The 21,684-nt window shown below is 28.4% G+C and overlaps 2 protein-coding genes across 2 annotated transcripts; one reads left to right on the forward strand and one right to left on the reverse strand.

The window, feature by feature from the left end:
• Window positions 1-5,643: 5,643 nt before the first annotated feature.
• On the reverse strand, window positions 5,644-6,933 carry LOC124927889 (phosphoenolpyruvate carboxylase kinase 1-like). Its single transcript, XM_047468385.1, has 2 exons — window positions 6,106-6,933; window positions 5,644-6,016 (listed from the first exon to the last, which is right to left on the reverse strand). Exons 1-2 carry the CDS (start codon window positions 6,893-6,895, stop codon window positions 5,964-5,966), a joined length of 843 nt encoding a protein of 280 aa, XP_047324341.1. The 5' UTR covers window positions 6,896-6,933; the 3' UTR covers window positions 5,644-5,963.
• A 10,166-nt stretch (window positions 6,934-17,099) lies between these two features.
• LOC124925054 (11S globulin seed storage protein Ana o 2.0101-like) lies at window positions 17,100-18,825 on the forward strand. Its single transcript, XM_047465029.1, has 4 exons — window positions 17,100-17,415; window positions 17,505-17,764; window positions 17,901-18,338; window positions 18,421-18,825. Exons 1-4 carry the CDS (start codon window positions 17,100-17,102, stop codon window positions 18,823-18,825), a joined length of 1,419 nt encoding a protein of 472 aa, XP_047320985.1.
• Window positions 18,826-21,684: the final 2,859 nt, after the last annotated feature.

Below are 21,684 nucleotides of genomic sequence, written 5' to 3' on the forward strand. Positions count from 1 at the left end.
GTACCTGCTGGTACAATGATTAGTCTGAGACTTATTAATATTTGGCCTCAATATTTAGATTGGATCCCTCTGTAACATATTTGACTCTATCCTCTCGGGGTAATCATTACAAAAAGACAAAAATAAAAAAAATAATAATTACATTTTTACATCTTCCCTGCTTCTCTTCTCTGTTCGAGGGCTTAAATTTGCTACAGAGGATCCAATTTGATCAATAATTGAGAACTTTTGAATTTGTTGTTCACCTTCATTGACTATTTAGGTGGAGTAATTGATGTATTTTCAATACAATTCATGATATGGGATATGTTAAACTGTAATTTTTTTTATGTGATAAAGTAATTTATCGAATATCGACGATATACCGTGATTTCGGTACGGTATTAGTATTAAATGGTTGAAATCGAATAATATTAAAGTTTAATTATATTTTAATTTTAAAAATTAAGTTTTATAATTAAAATGACATAAATATGTTTAGAGAAATAAATAAATTTATTAAGTTTAAAGACTATATATTTTTAAAATAGCATTAAATTTGTTACAAAAATAAATAATTTACTAAAATTGATTGATTTGTTAATGATGGTTAAAGTTCATAGGATCTAATTTTTTTAATTAAAATTAAAATTTAATTATTTATAAATATTATAAATATTATTTTGAAAATCTCGTACCGTTTTGATAACGGTGTCATACCTTATCATTTTTTTCGGTATATAGAAAAAATCGATAATTTATGCAGTACTGTATTTTTTATATATCGATAATATTTTTACTTTTAACACACCGCGGGTCTTTTGCGCCTTAATTTTTTTTATCTGATTTCCTACAATAATCTATCATCAATTTATCATTGGTGAATTGTGACTCGTCAATTAAATCAATTTATTTGATTTATTTATTTATTTTAAGAAGTAGAAGCTCCTAATTATTATCTTCATTTCAATTTAAAACGATTTTAGTATTAATCAAATTCAAAATTTGTAATCTTTTTAGATAAAACTCTTTTTTGTTACTTAAACTATCTTAATAAGTTTGAAAGGAAAGTATTTATAGGAGTAAGTTATTTTAATGGATTTTAAATTAAGATAATTTTAAGAATCAAATGCTAAAGTGTGTAAATTATGATCAGGAAAGGTATTTTGAGTGAAATCGAAATATTGTGGCTTGTTTATATGATAAATGTAATGATTTTAATGGAAATGGTATTATATTCCTTGTCTAAACAGGAGTCACAAAAGTAAAAGGAGCATTACCTAACTTTCATTGATTCCCCATTACTTAGGAATAATAAACATTAATAGTCATCACAATTTTGATGCATAAAGAATAAACCTAAGGAATATCCACCCAAGTTGCTTACAGATAAATTCTTTTGAAAAAGAGGTTAACTAATTAAATTTTTCATTTACACTGGAATTTTTATTTATTTTTTCCGTCCGTCTGTATGTTCTGCGTCCGGTTAAATTGTTAAGTGTGTTTACGAGCTACATGTTTAATCCGTTGTCTCATTTTATCCCCTCTTCTAGCTTAGCACCAACAAGAGATAAATATTCTCAACTTAAGCTGGTCATAGGTTTAAACCCGTCAGGTGACAAGTTCTGCGTTTAGTTAAATGGTTAAGTGTGTTTGCGGATTACATGCATAATCGGTGGGGTAGGAGGATAATTAACCCATTATCACTTTTTTTTTTTTAATTCTTTTGTTTTGAATACAAAAGAGGTTTAATTTAACATTTGTGTGTGGATGGTATAATAATAAAAATAAATAAATAAAAGTTTTTAAAATGCTTGCACACAAGATTTCAATATGGAAGTTACATAGAGATTCCCACTTGCCCCATACACAAAGTCAACAAATTTTCATAGAAGGAAATTAAGATATTTTTACCTGCTGCAGTGGACAAATTAAAGGATAGAAAAGACACTTCCCATTTTCAAGTAATGAAAGAAGAATTTTAATAGAACAATCCTTGAGAATATCCATCCAAGTTGTTTGAGATATCTTCACTTTTGAAAAAGAATTTCAATTACATAATATTAGGGCCTTGTTATTGTTTATTTTAGATTCTCTAAATAATGTTAAATTATTATTTTTTTTGTTAAAACTAGTGCCACACAAAATCCCTCTTCTCATGGTCGGCCTAAGGGTAATGCAGTACATTTGTATAAACTATAGTCACTATGATAATAAGAAGAATAATTAACTAACTAGACTAGATTAATTTTATTATTTTTATATTACTCTATTATACATCTATATATATCATTTTTAAAAGTATTATTATTTTTTTAATGCATAAAACTCCATAAATATTCAACTTTCTACTGGCTGCGTTAGTCCAATTCTATGATGAAATTTGGACTAACAACAAGTTGAAATGAAATATGTAATTAATAAATGTTGAATATAAAAATCATTTTCTACTATATCAACCTTATGGAATTGATAAGCTGTAATATAAGTTGCTATTATTTATTTATTAGCCAATGTAAGAATAAAAACTCCCTAAGTTAGTTGAAAAAAAAAAGTCTTATTTAACATACTTAACTTTCTCCTAAAAATAAATTAAAGAGACATGATTAATGGGTGAAAAAGGCAACTAATGACCAAATTAATTAACACGTGTCAAAATATTATTTGTGGACACAAATGCTAACAAAACGGATCACGCCTTCAACATTACTGTGATTAATGTTCCCTAATTAAAGTATTGGCTAGTTATAAATCACTAATACCTCCACTTCTCAATTATGTATTACAATAATAATAATAATAATAATAGTAATAACACTTATCCAACTAATCCAATATCAGTAACTATATATATATATATATATACTGTAAATCATAATATTGTTTTGCTTAAATTTGATCTTTTATTTCATCCTTGATGATATTAATTTTTTTTATTATTTACTTTTTTAAAGGATAAAATTATTTCATTGAGTTGATGAAATTATGTATTGGGTTTTGATTAAAGTATTTTATTAATTAATTTAATTGGTGGAAAGTACTTACATACATCAGTACTCTTGACTTTTATATATTATTATAATAATTATTATTATTATATTAAAGAGATCTAGAGAGTTCTCTTTTCTCAAGAAGGTTGAGAGAATCATGCCTAGGTTAGTGGTCTCCACACATGATATATTTTTTTTTATGGTGTTTCATGTTCGGTTATAACTAATATTCAAATATATGTGATAAGTTATATTCAATATATATATATATTAAATAATGAAAAGAGTATTCTAGAAGAATGTTGAAATTAAGATCCATGTTCACATTAATATATAGTTGAGCATCAACAAAAAATTAGTTCACGACATCTCATTTAAAACTAATAGTTTTTTCTATTTTATTTTGATATTAACTAATATATATGTTAAATTTATTTTTATTTATTTACTAAAATCTTAAAAACAATATAAAAAAATTAAGCCTCATTTTTGTATATATATATATATATTTAACACTTACTATTTAAAACTTTAAATAAATGACTCTATCCCTATTATAATGCTTCCATCATCAGAATATATATATAAATAAATAAATAATAAAAGAGAAGTTTGATTTTGCATGGTGCACCAACGACTAGAAAAAATATAAGAACACTGATAGCATGATCAAGCTTCCAGTTAGTGGGCCCAAAACGTGTGTTTTTGTTTAGTTACAATTTTTTTATTTCAAACTTTAATTCAAATACAGCTGGCAGTTGCCACCTGTCTCAATCGAGTTATATATTATATGAGGTATGAAACACACCTAAATATTAACTGAGTAACACGCAATTTAGTCTTTTTGAAAATTTTATTTTCATAATTATTATTAACAATTAAAATTATCAAAATAATATAAAATAATAATTTTGACATTTTATAAAGGTAGGTAAATTATCAATCTTTTTATACTTGGAAGTCTTTTTGTCACAATAAAAAATATTTATACAAAACACAATATTTTTTTTTGTAAATATAATATTATTGCAATATATTAACTTATTAAAATCAAAATCATAAAATTTATTTAACTAATCTCAACTAGTATTGAACATCATGTCTAGGGATGGATAGAAATGGACAGTTCGGAGCGGGGAATTCATTTATCATCTCCGACCCGTTTTTATTTCGGAGATTTTTTTAATACCATCCCCGCTTCGTTTGATTTTGTTCAGTTTTGGGGAATCCCGCAGGGCATCGTTAATAAAATATTTTTAAAAAATTATAAAATAATATTATATAAACAATTTTTTAATATAATATATATTAAAATTTTATATTATTATAAAGATTTTTTTTAAAACCCGAATAAATAAATATATTGGTGAATCAATATATTTAATTATGTTTTATAGTGTTCGGAGCATAATCGGGATGAAATCGGGACGGGGACACAAATACCATCTTCGCCCCATCCCAATTTGGTTTCGGGGAAAAACCGTCCTAAACAGGGTAATTCGGTTCGGTTTTCGTGGGACGGTTTTAAATTGTCATCCTTAATTATGTCTAACCAGTTGTGTTTGACTCGGACACTTTATGTCAAACTTTCAATCGTGTCGTATCAAAACTCGTCTTCATATGTACCGTGTTTTCACCCGCTCAAAATATTATAACCCGCAAGCTTGTGTCGTGTTAACTCGTGTACACAACCTTAATCATATCTAACTAAATTGTGTTCAAATTCGTGTGTCATGTTCTCAAACCATAAGATAATGAGTTTTTTAAACCATTTATAAATTATTTAAAATATCATGATTGGTAGATAAAATTTTTTTAGTAAAATCTTTTAATATATATTATTATTATTTTTAAATAAAATAGCATTGAGTAGCGTGAGTTTGAAATTATTAATTTGAGAATATTTTAAAAAAATCAATCACAAAAGTCGAGCTTGTTTGGTAAGGGATTATTTAATTAAATTGAGTTTATTTGAAAGACGTTGATGTCGGTAATTTTGAAATTTTGATTTTTTGTTTTTGTTTTTTTTCAAGAAAGAATAAAATAATATTTTAATTAAAAATTTATATAACCTGATTAAACATTAAAGACGGATATATGAGTCATAGAGATGAATATTAAAAAAAAATAGAGAAAAAGTGAGAGAACAGCTAGGAAAGGAGCACATGGGTGGGGGACAGCGTCGGTGCAATGAATAGTGTTTTCACATAGAACACTGCAACAAAATGTGGTCCCCACTTATCACATTCAAAGCGTTTGATACGACCGTTTACTTATACTCTAAACGTTGCCCATCTTCGAAAGAAAACGTTGTCTTGCCTTTCAACGGTTACAACAACCAACCATACGGAATACTTTTTAAGTCTTCCAATACACATTTGACTTCTTGGATAAAGCGTAACACCCTCAATCCTCACTTCAAGTTTCAATTAAACTTATGACTTCAAACAAATTCACATTAATTAAATCATTTTTAACTTATTAATACTAATTTCTTCACATTTTTCCAAAAGTCCATATCAAGACTTTCATACAACATTTCTTCACAAATATCATATGCAAGAAGAAGAAGCTCATTTCTTGCCTTTCATCTAATCTATCCATCTTTAAAACAGAAATCAAGATAAGAAATACACAAGAATGATATAGAAAACCTCAATTTTATTTCCAAACCAACTTGGAACAGATTCTCGATTTACAGAACAGAAAAAGTTCCAATAAAAGATACATAATCTTTCATACTAGTAGAAGAAAGAAGAAGAAGATCTCATCTCATCTCGTACATACATATATATATAGCTATTTAAGCTTCGTTACTCTACACCAACAAGACTATCTCTCTACCAAAAGGGAGGAAAAAACAGAGATGAGAATTGAAGTAGATGAACTCATAAGCTAGCTAGATAAGCCATGGATGATGATCATATTACACATAGAAACCTAGAATAGGGTCGTAGGTAGTACATATGTACATGTGGTGGAGAAGCCAGCCGATTAGATCTCGGCCAGGGAAGGACTCTGTCCTCTGTTAATCACCCATGGATGCCCTGTATTCATCAAGAATATCACATTAGAAAATCTATACAGGGATTAGGAAGAAATTACTGTTCAAAATTTGGGATAAATAGAAACTTACTCAGAACTTGTTCAGATGATAGACGTCTAGAAACATCCTTACAGATCATCTTCTTCAACAGATCCTTGGCTTCGGGCGACACGGATCTGAAAATCCGTGGCGGAAATCGGAGATTTCCTCGTAAAACCGCCTCGAAAGTATCCGTCGGTGAGTCACCGTAGAACGGAGGGACTCCGGCGAGCATTATGTACAAGATTACGCCGGCGCTCCAGACATCAACCTTCTCATTGTAATCCCTTCCTGACAGTATCTCAGGCGCAACGTAGTACGGAGTTCCGACGATTCCGGTCATCTTTCTTTCTTCGCCGATTCCAAACCACTCAGCTGATCCGAAATCGGCGAGCTTCAGTTTGTTACGAGAATCGAACAATACATTGTCAGGTTTGATATCGCGATGAGCGACTCCCATACGATGACAGTGTGCGATGGCAGAAATTAACTGCTCGAAGATCAGCGCCGCCTCCGGTTCAGAGAATGTGCCTTCCGAAGAAGAAAGGCGGTCGAAGAGGTCGGCGCCGTCGCAGAGGTCTGTAACGATGTGGAGGAAGGTATCGTCCTCGTAGATTTTGTGGATTTGTAGGATGTTAGGGCTACCGGAGAGAAGTTGAAGGATCTTGGGCTCCTTTTCGATGCAATCGAGGTCTGTAGGGTCGGAGAGAAGGCGTTTGTCGATGGATTTGGAAGCAAAGTAGTCGCCGGAGATCGGGGAGAAGCAACGATAGACGACTCCGAAGCGGCCGCGGCCGATCTCTTCGCACAATTGATATTCGCTTTTGAGTCTCTCGCACATGTCTTTCTTTTCGTCTCTTTTTTCTTTACAAGGGGGGACAGTTACGGAATGTAGGGTTTTATAGACATAGAGAGAGAGTATATTTATTCGAATATTCGGTTATGAATTAAACTAATTTTTTAATATATTTTTGTAAAACCGTTTTTACTTATTTTTCTTGTTCACTGGTTGTTGATAACCACTCGTACAATCCAACAGAATGTTAACTAATTGCTTCTGATTTAAACTAATTGCTTCATTTTACTGTTTTATTATTAATTAAGTTAATATAATTTTAATTTCAATTTTAATAAATAAAAAATTGATTGTGAATTAATATATACAAATAATATTAAAATTAAATAACACTAACCCTGATTATGGGAGTTAAGATGTTTACAATTTTTTTTATTAGAGTGTTATATTATTATGGAGATGAAAACAACTTTCCATATATATTTATATTGTCATATTATTGCAAATATTATTGCAAAAATAAATTGGAACGGATTTACATTGTTTGGGTTGAGTTGGTTTCAGCCTACCTTAATTTTTTTTTTAAAGATATTAAAGTGACATGAACTCATAATTTTTATTTTTAATTCATTATTTGTTTATCAAACTATTCATTTTATTCAAGTCTATTCTAAACAAATTAAACCCATCTTAAATAATTTCGAGCCCTGTCCTTGAGTGTATAGGGTTCTTTTGTGAAAATTTGATCGAAATTCAATAAGTTATGCTGGATATAGTTAATGGCTATTAAGAATAATGAATTAGAATGGCTAAAAGAGTGGGACTTACCAGATAGATCTATGTCCCTATAATTTTCTTTTGAACTATTTGGGTATAAAAAATAGAAAATATTATATAATTAAAGTAGGTTATTAAAAATTATTTACAATGTCATTACCATGACAATGTCGAATATCATATCTGAAAAATATGTGGATTCGTGTGAAACCTTATTGTTTCTTTTGAAAACTTTTGATTCAATTAATTGTATTTATATTTTTTTTCTTGTTTTTTAAATTTATTTTCATGTTATGTTTTTATTGTTGTGTTGAATTATTTATAAAAAAAAATCAATTATTGGTTGATTCAATTTATTGTAATTCAAATTATTAATATTTATATGATATGAATTTTGAATTATAAATTATAAATAAGTATTGATTTGTATTTGAGTTATTATCTCGATTAATTTTTTATGGACTATCTCATTGTAGATATATCGGCAAACCTTCAAAGATAGTACTCGTTCTGATACGTATTATTCATAATCATAATGCATTAATATTATGACGCTTTGTAAAGTTCGTTCCGAAAAAACGATGAAATCGATCTAGAAGTTAATCTTTTTTCTCGAGTATTACGAACTCGATAACTTATTGAACCATTTGAACCATATGTCTATATTCGTTTCATATATTTAATGTTTTATGATTTTTATTTTATTTTTCTTTCATGTTTTATCATTTTATTTAAAATATATTTATATTGATTCTACACTAAAATATAATAATTAAAGGGAGTGATTATAGCTGTTGAGATTAGGCTACATTATTCAAAGAAATAAACTTTAGTTTAAAAATAAGTTGAAAATTTATATTTAATATATAAGTGATGTCCAAACTCCAAACCATAAGTGGATAAACAATTTCTCTTACTTGTGACCCGAAATTGTTCATGGAGTCTTGAAGTTTGTTTGATTTTGATTTTTTTGGATTTTGTTTAAAAACAATTGTTTAATAAAATATAAGTTATTTAAGTTTTTAATAGGTTTAATTACTAATAATAAAACAATTTTATTATTAAAATGACTATGATATCATATCCTACGTGCTTGTTTGAGGAAAGGATTTTTTTGATTTTATACGTGTTTTCTCTTAAAAACTTTTATTTGATAAAATCTTGGAAAAACATTAAAGATTAATTTATTCTTAGAGTTAAGGGCGTAAGGTTTAGGAAAGAATGGTGGTTTACAGAGAGAATAGATTGATAGACTGTTTTATTTAATATATATATATTAATATTAAATTTAATTGGAAGATAATTTTAGTATTTACATGGATAAAATTAATGATTATCAATGTTTGAGTTTTGGGATAAAAATTATGTTTTATCTCAATAACTATTTCTAGTGTCGGACCTGAGATTTCGAGGCCTGAGGCGAGCACAAAACTTGGTGCCTCAAAGCTTAATATTCATACATATATTTTTTATCGATTTAAATATAATAGTATTTGTAACATGAATTCTAGAAATAAAATATCATCAAAACATTATGTCATAAGTAAATACTAAAAAAAACAAAAAGATCCAAACAAAATATAAAATTAATGTTCCGAAGTAGTACATAGTCACTTGAATATTACTCGTCTCACATTTTTTGAAGTGAAAGTATTGATCAAGTTTGCATAATCAACTTTCTCAATAATTTTTTTCTCGATAGATAACATAGCTAACCCATTTAGTCTTTCTTGCGACATAGTTGATCGAAGATAAGTTTTAATCAACTTCAATTTGGAAAAACTCCTTTCCGCAGATGCAACAGTAACTGGTATAGTCAACAAAACTAGATATGCGATATATGAATTTGGATAACAATCATCCATTATTTTCAAATAATTCAGCACATCAATCGCTCTTTTTGCTTTTCCGGGTAATGAATGTCTTAACAACTTTAGTTCTAGAAATAAATATGACCCATCAACATCGGAGTGCCCATCATGTGTTAAAGAATTTTGAAGATTGACACATGAGCTCAAGAGACCATCATCATCAATAGACGTCAACTTCTCCAAACTAAATAAAAACCCAAAGGTTTCTTCGTACTTTTGAAATTGTTCAAACCGAGTTTGAAGTGAAGAAAGAGCTTGATCAATTATAAATAAGAAGTAATTAACTCGAAAAGATTCTTTAGGAGATTGAGTTACCTCTTCACTGTTGATATCATCAAATTGTCTATTTCTCCGAATGATGTGTTTTTCTCGGAAAATAGGTTCAATTCCCATTTCACTTGCAATATGTTCGGTAGTGTCACTTTTAGGCATACTTACATCATTCTCATTTTCAGACTATTTTGGGTCTTCATTGCGAAGTTCATTCAATTCACCATGTTCCCGATCATTCAACTTATCATCGATGTCATTCTGGTTCACTTGCTCTACTATTTGATCGCTAGCTTGTAAAATACTTATTAAGGCTTCCTACTTGGCTTTGAATTAAAGCATCTTCCTTTTGTTTTTTCTTTCTTTTTTCTGCCTCAAACAATTGTTTTTTTATAGGAGGCATGCTTGATAAAACTCTAAATGCTAATCTGCATTAAAAATTTATAAATTAACCAACATTCTATGAATCTATGATTAACCACAATGTTGCACTTTCGCTATGCAATAATGCAACTTGCAAGATACAGATTGTGAATCCACCATTCCATCAGACAAGTCCTCAACAACCAAAAATAATCAAGTAAATCGAACCAAAATCTCACCGAAATCGGAGGAAGAACTCTAATGAGCAGTGGCGCAGTGCCGAGAAACAAGGCTAGAACGAGCGAAAAAGGCCCAAGAGCTCGGGGAAGGAGACGATCGAGTTTTCTACTCCGATTCCGGCAAGCTGGAGGATCGACGACGGACTTGGGGTTTGGGGTAAATCTAAAAAAGTTATGATAAGATTTTTATCTTTTTTTTATAAATTGACAATACATAACTTTTACTTCGTATATTACCTTTAAATAAAAAATAGGCATGTGTTTGAACATATATCATTCTTTATTTTGCAATTCAGAAAATAGTAACAAAAAAAAAACATTTTTTGACAACACATTACTATAATCTTATCATAATATTTGCCACACATTTTGTATATCAGTTTTTTTTTTATTTTGTATAAGAATTTGTTAATTTATTGATTATAACTTATTTTATAATTAAATTTGTAATAGTTTTTAAAATTTCAAACTCTCAATCCATCTTTCATTTTAATTATCTTAATGCATTTTAACTCAGAATTAAATTCAAGACATATCTCTTATCATTGTTTTTATAAGAATTACTTTTCATTAATTTAAATAAGAGTTACATATACAAAATTAATTTGGAAATAATACTATATAACGTCTAAACAATCAAAACGATAAAAATTATAATAAATTAAAAACTTTTATATTGTATAAGTGTATAACATGCATGTATTGAAATGAAATGGTTGTGTTAATTGAAAAATGAATAAAATAATGTTTAATTATTATTAAATTAAAAAAAAAATCAATGATAAATCTAAAATAACTCAAATAACCCACAATCAAATTAAATAATTAAAGAAAAATTAAGTTAGATTAAGAACTTAAATTAATGTTTAATTTGTTTGAATAACTGAAACTGAATAGAGTCCTGGTTTGAAATAACTTTAATCTTTTGTCTGAATGTGAAAAGTGGGGGAGGAATGAGACACTGAAGATAATGCTGTTGTCACTTTCTTTCAATCGATTCATTATAATTTTGACACCTAATTCAATAACTTAATCCAAAAGAAATGAGAAAAATATAACCATGTAGGCCAGCTGGCCATCGTTGATGTGTTTTGCTCCCTTAATTATTATTTTTTATGAGTTTTTTTAAAATAATTGTTTAGTAAAAAATAAATTATTTACAAAAATTCTAGAATAAATTATTAAAACATTTTTTAATATTTAAATTTAATAAAATAAAGTTACTTAATAAAGTAAGTGATTCCATAATTATAATTAAAAGTTTTTATTTTTAAATAAAAAAATCAAACGAGCCCTTTGATTGAATGATTGATTTATACAATTATTTAATTAATTTTTAAAATTAACTTATTATTTATGTCTATTCGCATCATCTATATATACTAAATATTTTAAAAATTAAATTTTATTACGATAAAATTTTATAAAATAATTTTTTAATATAATATATAGTGTATATAATATACTACAAATTCATATTATTATAAAAATAAATTAAAATTCTTATAAAATATAATATATATATATATATATATATATATTAATGATATTGTATATTTAATTTTGTTTATTAGTGTTTAGGATAAGGGACACAAATAACATCACCGCTCCATCCTCGATCAACTAATAATCAAATTGAAAAAAATCGTCTCAAACATAACAATTTAAATTGAAAACTTTGAATCGAATTATAACTGTGATCCCAAATTTGTCCGATCTTAGTTATAATAACAACATAGTTCAACATGTTAAATATTATTTTACTTTTGTACTGATTTTTATATAAAAAAAAAAGACTTATTATTTTATTAAAATAATAACTTAATATAATTTGACTTAAAAAATAATATGAAACAATATATTTGTTAGATATTATCACAATATTATAATATTATTATTATATTAATTTCCTTTATAAATTTAACTTTATAAACTTAATATAATGTTTATATATTAAACCTAATTAATATAATTCGATACCTAAAATTCAATACAATATTTTTATGTTTTAAGGATATAAAAATGAAAAAAAAAAGATAAGTAGTAGCTAAACTTTTGAAGTTCTTCTATAAAGATAAGTAGTAATTAAACTTTAGAAGTTCTTCTATAGTAATTTAGCATGTAGTTAAATAAATAGTGAGATAATTAAATAGAGTTAATTATCAATCCATGTTACAAAAATTTTTAGAAAAATGTCATTATCATCTATAATATTACATACTGACATATTAATTAATAATCTTTTACAAAAGATAAGATAATAGAAAGTATTTGAGTTTTTGAAAGCAACCAAATTGTTTTCAAATAACCTTATAAAATAACTCAAATAAGATAAGATCGACTAATTATTGAGTAGTAATCATGAAAAATAAAATTGTATTGATGAAAAGAATGAATTTTTAAAGCTAGCTAGCTAATCCTAAAAGAACAATATAAACTAATTAATTAATCCTCCGGATGGAATGGGATGAGATGACGATGATATATCAGTGGACCAAAAAGAGAGTTGGGTTGGAATTGGATAGTGAAATCGTACGTACAATTAATCATTCAAATTAAAGGGAACATGACTTTTTCAATACCTTGTTTGATAATTGGGTTTTTAAGGTTATTTTAATGTCTAAAATTTAAGAAAAATGATTAGGGAGGGAAATTGGGAAAGAGAATGACTTCGTTGAAAAATAATAAATTTTTTCTTTCTTCTCACCATTTATTCATTTTCCAGTTAGTGAAGTGATGACACGCATCATTCCTCAAAACTTAAATATCATTTATATATTTTTTTATCGATTAAAATATCGAAATTATTCTTTATTAATAATAAATAAATAAAATATATTTTAATCTCAATAACTAATTTTTTATAAAAAAAAAGTTTTAAAAAATAAAAACAAAAAATTCCTTTTACAAATTACAAGCTTTAAAGGCTTGTTCCATATTAATTATTTGTCTTTTGGATTTAGATAAAAAAAAATTATTTGAGTTTTTATTTTATTAAATTACTATAGACGTGATAAGAAAATTGAGAGAGAACTAGAAAAGGCATTGAAAAAAAATGTGAAAATAGAAAAGAAAATTAATTTTTTAATTTTTTTTTTCAGTCGATTAGATTAACTCATGATTTAACACAAAGAATTTATAAATAGAAAAAAAAAATAAAACCTAAAAAAAAATTCTCAAAGAAACACATATCAAACAAGTCGGAGGGTTTGGATGAGATCCACAAACTTTATTAATTAATTAATTCTTGTGGCTGCATGCACTTTCAAAGGGAAAGAGACGCGGTGGATCGATCGGCAGAGAGAGAATAGATGATATCATTCGGACTATGTAACTTATAGATTATTCATTTTGGTTTCATCTATAAAGTTTATAAGTTTAAATAAATTGCAATAGGGAAATAACTTATTACATTAATATCAACAAATAAGTTAACACAAATCAATAAAATCAAACCTACCTTTCAATTTTAGAAATTAATATAGAGAAAATAAAAAAAATGTTGAAGCGAATAATGTTGTAAAAACATGAGTTTTCAAGAATTTAAAATAAATTGACTATTTTATTGATTAAATAAACTAGCAAAAATGTAAAATTGTATGAGTATTGAATGTTGGGTGAAACAACAACTGAAAAAAATTCTGATGTTACTCGCGTGGGTTGAAATCTATCAAACAACGAGATGACAATGTGCCGACTAAATAACTAGCAAAGAAACACATATAATTGGATTAATACCAATAAAAATATGTGTATTGTTGAAATAAAAAAAAACTCAAATAATATAAAACAAAACAAAAATATTTAAAAAAATATTATTAAAAAATATAATAATAAATGATTAGAACTCTCAAACCATGACTATATTATTAATCATTGATGGATGTAAAAGAAAATTATGACTAGGTAAACTCAATAAAACTTTAATACCATGTTAGAAAAAAAAAATTATATTGAATGTTATTTTATTGAGTTACACATATTATATTTATAATGGCACTATAATAAATTAATTAAAAAAATTAATATAATGATATTATTACACTATTATAATATAAATTATTTTATATTATAATCATAGTAAAAAAATATTTAAATAAATTAAATCAAACTAGCACACAATAATTTGAATGCAAGTAATTTAGGATGACTCAACCATGCACCTAAAAATAAATAGTACAACCAATAATTATATCCAACTTAATATTAAATTATCATTGTACTTTTTTTACTTTTTATCTTACAACTCATTTAAAATAAAATATTTTCTATTCATATTAGTTGAATAATTTTGAAAGCGAAAAAAAATAATGGATAAAGATTTTGAGAAAGTGATAAATTATTTTGGTAAAAAAATTAAAAATAAAAAATATATATATATATATAATAATTTAAAATAAAAAATAATAATTTAGTATTTTAATTAATGGATAAAGTGATTACAGAAAAAATAAATAAATATATGATGCTTAAGATCATCCCTAACCAAAAAATCTATTCTTAGACTCAAAATACAGTAAATGTCATAACAAACAGTTATTCATCTCCAACCGAAAAAACTCATTTTCAAACTCAAAAAAACATTATATGAATATTCATTTTTATACAAACTTTTAACCTTTTCAATAACTATATATATATATATATCAATTTTACAAATTAAACCTTAATATTTTTTGAAACTCACACTTATTAAAAAAAAAAAATTATGATAAAATTAGTTATAGATCAATAATTTATATACACATAAAAAAAATAAATTAGATATCATTAAATAAACACAATATTGATAATTTAAGTATTTTTAAGAAATGTAATTATTGTATTTTTGTTATTTTTAGTTTATTTTTATCAATATTATTTATTATTATAAATTTATGATAGGTAAAAAATATTAATAAAAATATATAAGATAAAAAGTTAAAGTTAAATATATAAATTATATACAAAACTAAATATAAAATTCATTTAAATTAAAGATTAAAAGGATCAAATGAAAACTTTAAAATAAATTATATAAAAAATTAAATATCTAAATCAAAATATCTGTAAAGTTGAAGAGACGGTTTATTATTTAGTTAGATTTTTGGTTTGAGTAATAATAACAACACAAATATGCATTGTTTGAAGAGATAAAATGATGTTATTCTCATCATTTTTTTGTTTATTCTCATTTTGAGTTTGGATATACAGAATGATTGGAGCTGAAGAAGGGTTATGGAAATGAGTTTGCAGTGTTCATCTTCAACTGGTTTAAGTTATTTAAATAACTCAAATCAAATATGAATTTCACTCTAATCTGAAAATAAAATAAATAAAATGGAATGGGGCAAGCAAATGACTGATGCGCTGTAAAGCCTACAAATTGGGACACCTTTTGCTCCCATCTCTCACACACGTACTCAAAACCATGTCTACGTGGATAACACAAAGATGACCAAATGGTTATTTCTTTCTTTCTTTTCACCAATATTTTTGTTTGAGTTAATTTATAGTTTGCATATAGTTTGCATTTTTTAGTTCAATTTTGGATTCCTCATTACTATGGTGTATTGATTTTGAGTAAATTGTTGTAAGTTCAATTTCAGTTCTTGTATTCCTACCTTTTCGAGTCTTTTTTAGCCATTTCTCAAAATTATAATAAAAAAAATACCAATTTTTCTCACCAAATCAAGACCAAAGCTTATTTCGATTTGAATATTTCAATAACCAAACAAAGACCAGGAATTTTGTTCGATTTAGTTATTTCAATACCATAAACAAAAAAAAATAAAAACATTTAACCTCATTCATGTCTTTCAATTTATTAAATAATTTTTTTTTAAAAATTTTAATTTATTATTAATTGTTTTACCATTATATATTAATATCTTTTAAATAATTATTTATTTAAAAAAAATTAATTTCCTAAAAATACTGTCAATCTAAATAATTTATAATTTAAGATCACTCTATTAAGAGGAGTGAGATACCAAACCATCACAAATCTTTTCATTCTAAAATAAAGCTAATTTAAGATCACTCTATTATAAGTATAAAAAAACAAAAAAACAATATTGAGCACAATGAAATGAGTTAACAAATTAAGGGAAAATTAAAAAATATTTGGATGAGAAATTAATTAATTGGGAATGCAATTGCATTCTTGCTAATTTGATAAGACACATCTTGATTTAAACTTGGAATTACATGCATACAGTTAATTTATATTAAGGAATAATGATAATAAACACAAATTTTGTATAAATGGTATCAAGAATAATGGGATAACATATTAATGAACTTAAAAAATGAAATTTATTTCTTCTATTATATTTTAAATCTGATCAAATAATGCCACATCAATCTCGACACCGTTAATGACACTAAATTCCTACTCTTAAAATTTAAAAAAAAAAATGCTTTCAAATAAATTTCATTTTAAAATTAAACTAAAATATTCCAGTTGAATGCATGCCTGCCATTGTCCACATAGGGGTGCATGTGTCTTTATAAGCTTCCATTGTCCTCTTTTAGCCGCTTCTCAAAGCCTGAATCTAGACTAATTATCCATACTTGTTCAATATCATCATATCCCCGGCCAACAGTAAAACCAAAACCATAACCAGCTAGCCATGCAATTAACAGCGATGTGGCATTCATCCATCATACTTCTCTCCCTTATATAAACAATCAAACTTAATTCTTCATTCATATCCCACTTCATTTCCTTAATAATTAGCAGCAGCCATGGCTAACTCTCTTGTGCTCGCAATTACCATAATCTGCTTCCTTGTTCTTACCACCGGAGGCTCTGCTTTTCGGCAAAGGCCTCAGCTGCCCCAACAAGAGCAGCAGCAGGCGCAGTATTGTCGCATCCAAAGCCTCAACCCTCTTGAGTCTGCCAGGCGCATCCAGCATGAAGCTGGTTACACCGACGTTTGGGATCAGACCTCTGACCAGATTCAGTGTGCCGGTGTGGCCGCCTCCCGCCACCTCATCCAGCAAGGAGGCCTCCTCTTGCCTTCTTTCAACAATGCCCCTTTGCTAGCCTATGTTGTTAGAGGTATGTATGTTGTAATACTAGTTAATTGCACATCCCCTCTATTTATTGAATTTTACTTTATGGTTGAAAAAACTTGTATTATGGAATAGGTAGGGGAATTGTTGGCATCATAAATCCTGGCTGCGCAGAGACCTTTCAATCAAGTGAACAGACTGAATCTGGTGAACGATTTGGCTCTGAAAGGTTCAGAGACCAACACCAAAAGATCCACCCTTGCAGGAAAGGGGACATCGTTGCCTTCCAAGCTGGTGTAGCTCATTGGGTCCATAATGACGGTAACGAAGAACTTGAACTCATGGTAGTCCACGATACCAGCAATGCTGACAACCAGCTCGATCAAAATCTCAGAGTAACTAACACAGCCATATATATAATGTTCTCTTTGGAATTTTAAGAGAACATTAAATTATTAACAGTCATATTAATTATTTCTTTGGAATTTTAAGAGAACATTAAATTATTAACAGTCATATTAATTATTGCAGAGATTCTTCCTTGCCGGTAGCCCACAAGAGTCTGAAAAGCAACAGACGAAATATGGGAGCCAACAAGAGGAGATGTTTTCAGGCAACCTTTTTCAGGGATTTGAGACTGAGGTCTTGGCGGAATCCTTCAAAGTTGATTTGGAGACAGCGGCAAGACTACAGGGACAAGATGATAACAGAGGATTCATCGTCAAAGTAGGGAAGGAATTTGAAATGCAAAGACCATCCAAGTACGAAGACGAAAGAAGAGAACGGAGCCCAAGAAACAACGGTTTCGAGGAAACTGTTTGCACAATGAGGATCAGAGAAAATCTCGATAATCCAGAGAGGGCAGATGTGTACACCGCTCAGGGTGGTCGCATCAGCACTGTCAACAGTCATAATCTCCCAATTTTGAAACAAATCCAATTGAGCGCTGAGAGAGGAGTCCTCTACGAGGTAAGCCTACAAATATGGATACAGAGACTCAAACTGACAACATTTTCTAACTGTTTCGATCTCCTCTTAAAAAAATATGCAGAATGCAATGGCTGCGCCACACTGGACCCTTAACGCCCACAACATAATCTACATATTGCGTGGGTCCGGCCAAATCCAAGTGGTGGGTCACTCCAACCGGGCCGTCTTCAATGGCGAAGTTCGTCAAGGGCAGCTATTGGTCGTCCCCCAAAACTACGCAGAGGTCAAACAGGCGGGAAGTGAAGGATTAGAGTGGGTATCGTTCAAGACAAATGATAGGGCAGTGTCAAGCCCGCTGGCTGGGAAGACTTCGGTGATGCAGGCAATGCCAGAGGAAGTGGTGATGAGTGCTTTCCGCGTGTCGAGAGCCGAGGCACATAAACTAAAGTACAATAGGCAGGAAGTGAGGATTTTCCCTCAGTCTTCCACAAAGAGGGAGAAGGGCTCACGTTGGTCGATTGTGTAATGATAAAGATAGTTTGAAAAATAAATAAATGCTAGTAAGAGTAGAGCTTTTTATTTTTAATAATACGGTAAGAGGTAAGTAAAGGAGAGGATGTAATGAGCAAGTCTTCCTATGGAGTTTGGAAATAAGGGTGAATAAATAATAAAAGACTGTTTTGTATGATCTTTCTTTATATCTCATACTGAAATTATTTACTTATTTTATGAACATTATTTATTACAATTTTATAGAAATTAAATTGTTCTAGTAAGAAATACCATAATGGAAACAATGGATCACCTGCCTGCTACTTCTCGTAGAACAGCAGTAACACTAAACATTTATTTGTCATACAATTAATTTATTGTCCTCCTGTCTATAATAAATTGAACTCATAATAATGTGTCAAGCTAAATTTTCTCATAAAGGACACAAACTGAGTGAGGAAATGACAATGCTTAATTAATTGTTAATCTGTCATTCTATGTTCAATGATGTATGTGCCGAGATTATCATGTTATGACATTACACTACTTGGTCATCCAAATTTTATCCATCCTATCAAACTATATATTTCCAAAACCATTCCATAATGAGAGTGGTACTTCATTTCAATTTCAAAGCAGACATATACACAATCAAAATTGTTTTCACTCTAACCCACTTTAAAGTAAGCGATTAGAAACATTTGATTGTCCTCATCTATGCATACTAACTAATTGCTGAAAATATAATATGCATGAACCTAGACTATTTTACTTGTATGTATGGGGAAACAAGGGGTGCCACTTTCATATTGAGAGAACAGGACAAAGCATCATGCACAAATTAACCAAGCAGACATGATAAGCTAAGACCAAGGTTGTCGCGTATGCTATTTCTGCTGCTACTTGTCTGTAAAATAAAATTAAACCAGCCATGTAAACCAACCCACTCTATGTTGGTTTTCTCCATGAAATAGACAGATATATAAAAGCAAATTATGCTAAACATGATCAACTTTAACACCTAATCTACTTATCTACACTAGCAACTGACCATATATGACCAAAGTGATTGGCTATGTCAAAATCGATAAATGGAATGATCCAGCAAGCTGAAGGAAAAATATTTTAAGAAATTGACATCTTACATGGCAAATCAAAAGCAGCAATATAGTCTGGTTGTTCCCTGCATTCCTCCTCTTGATCAAATGAGCTGTTGATATACACAAATATATAGAGAGCTCATATTCACATAAGAGATTGGGAAGGTAGAAGAACATACAAAACCCAATTATTTAAACAACATGGATTAAAAATAGGGAAGCTCGAAGAACTAACGGAAGAACCCCTCCCCCACCCCATTTAAGTCTACACAATACATATTTCTTTTACAAAAGTTATTTTTTGTCAAATTGCCGGCAAGAAACGGTTTAAAACATTTTCCAACTATTTCTAAAGTGCATTAACCTAAGAACAGGTTTCATGTTTAGACAATTACAACGACTCAATCTAGCCACAGTGATTTTTTTTAATGTATGACGAGCTAAGAACCACTTTGTTCTCTAACACTTGCAATCCTATTTCATGTAAGTACCCGTATCTCAAATGCCAAAACTCGGATCCATCTTGCCCTTGTGTGAGCAAATTGAAATCCTATTGTTAAAGTGTCAAGTGGGAATATTGGTCATCACACATTGATAATTGGCAGGTCAGTTTGTTTTGTGCTTAACGACACATGCATCATTATCAAATTCAATAAAATATCACATAGTCAATAGTTGCCCAACGATAATAAATTATGAGCTAAATTAGGAATAAACTAAACATGCTATAATGGGAGTGTAGTGTTACGTTGACCACTTTTAATTGCAATTATGTAAAACTTCTTGATTATTTCGCATCTTTAAATCAAATTCCATAAAATCTTTAAACATTTCTTTCTTGTATGTCATGTGATTAAAGCATACAATGTCAACAAACCAAACATCACCTTATGAATCAACTTTATCGGATTGAGCCATAAACAACTTGCTTTCACATGCATAATTAGCTTCGTTATATATCATTGTACCAACAATCTGCTTTCAGTGCCAATACTTTTTTCTTTCTGCACTGATAACAGGGAATATAACTTTTGTTGTTCCTTTTGTAATTGGAAAGTTATAGCAAAGCTCAAAAACATATTTGAAAGTAGTTTGAGAAATTATTAATTATTGTTATGAAAATTGAGATATTCACATAAATATTAAAAGAGATTCATTTTTACATTCAAGCTGCTAATAAAGCCATACATGTCCTTGCCCACATAGGGGTTGCATGTGTCTCTAGCTGCTGAGAATATATAATTAATTTGTCTTCATGCATCATGCATACAAAAGTTAGAAAATAAATATATCCCTTTGGAAATGGGTTAGTATTTATTTTTCTGTGAGAACAGATGTTCATTCTCACACAGTTACACCATCTCTCCTTTAATACACGATAAATAACAACAAAAACTCAGCTAGTTTGAAGAAGGAAATTAACAAAATTTAGATAGAAATAAGATAAACTTTTACAACTTTAACATCCTATTAAGTAAGATAATTAAGTAAATATTAAAACATTGACCATGCTTAGTTTATATATAGAGTAATAATTAATGCTTAAAATGGTTTAATTTATTGCAAACTATTGGCATGGGATTAAGCTTCTTAGTTCTCTGGCTGAACCTGGACTACATTATTTGTATGTATCCGGAAACTTGTTTACATACTAACGCAATGGGACAAACCAAATCTATGACAGCAGGCACACATGAGCTTTAATTTGGCCAAGGTTGCCGCGTATTCATCTTCAGGGATAATGTAAAACAGAAACCAGCCATGCAATCTTGATGCAAACAGCAATGCCCTAT

This window comes from Impatiens glandulifera, chromosome 2 (assembly GCF_907164915.1).
Source record: "Impatiens glandulifera chromosome 2, dImpGla2.1, whole genome shotgun sequence".
Lineage (NCBI taxonomy): Eukaryota > Viridiplantae > Streptophyta > Magnoliopsida > Ericales > Balsaminaceae > Impatiens > Impatiens glandulifera.

Coding starts and splice junctions, on each gene's coding strand:
- LOC124927889 (XM_047468385.1), bottom strand. CDS start 6,895: ATGTGCGAGAGACTCAAAAGCGAATATCAATTGTGCGAAGAGATCGGC. Junction 6,017..6,105: donor ATCATCTGAACAAGTTCTGA/GTAAGTTTCTAT, acceptor TGATGAATACAG/GGCATCCATGGGTGATTAAC.
- LOC124925054 (XM_047465029.1), top strand. CDS start 17,100: ATGGCTAACTCTCTTGTGCTCGCAATTACCATAATCTGCTTCCTTGTT. Junction 17,765..17,900: donor AGCTCGATCAAAATCTCAGA/GTAACTAACACA, acceptor TAATTATTGCAG/AGATTCTTCCTTGCCGGTAG. Junction 18,339..18,420: donor AGAGAGGAGTCCTCTACGAG/GTAAGCCTACAA, acceptor AAAAATATGCAG/AATGCAATGGCTGCGCCACA.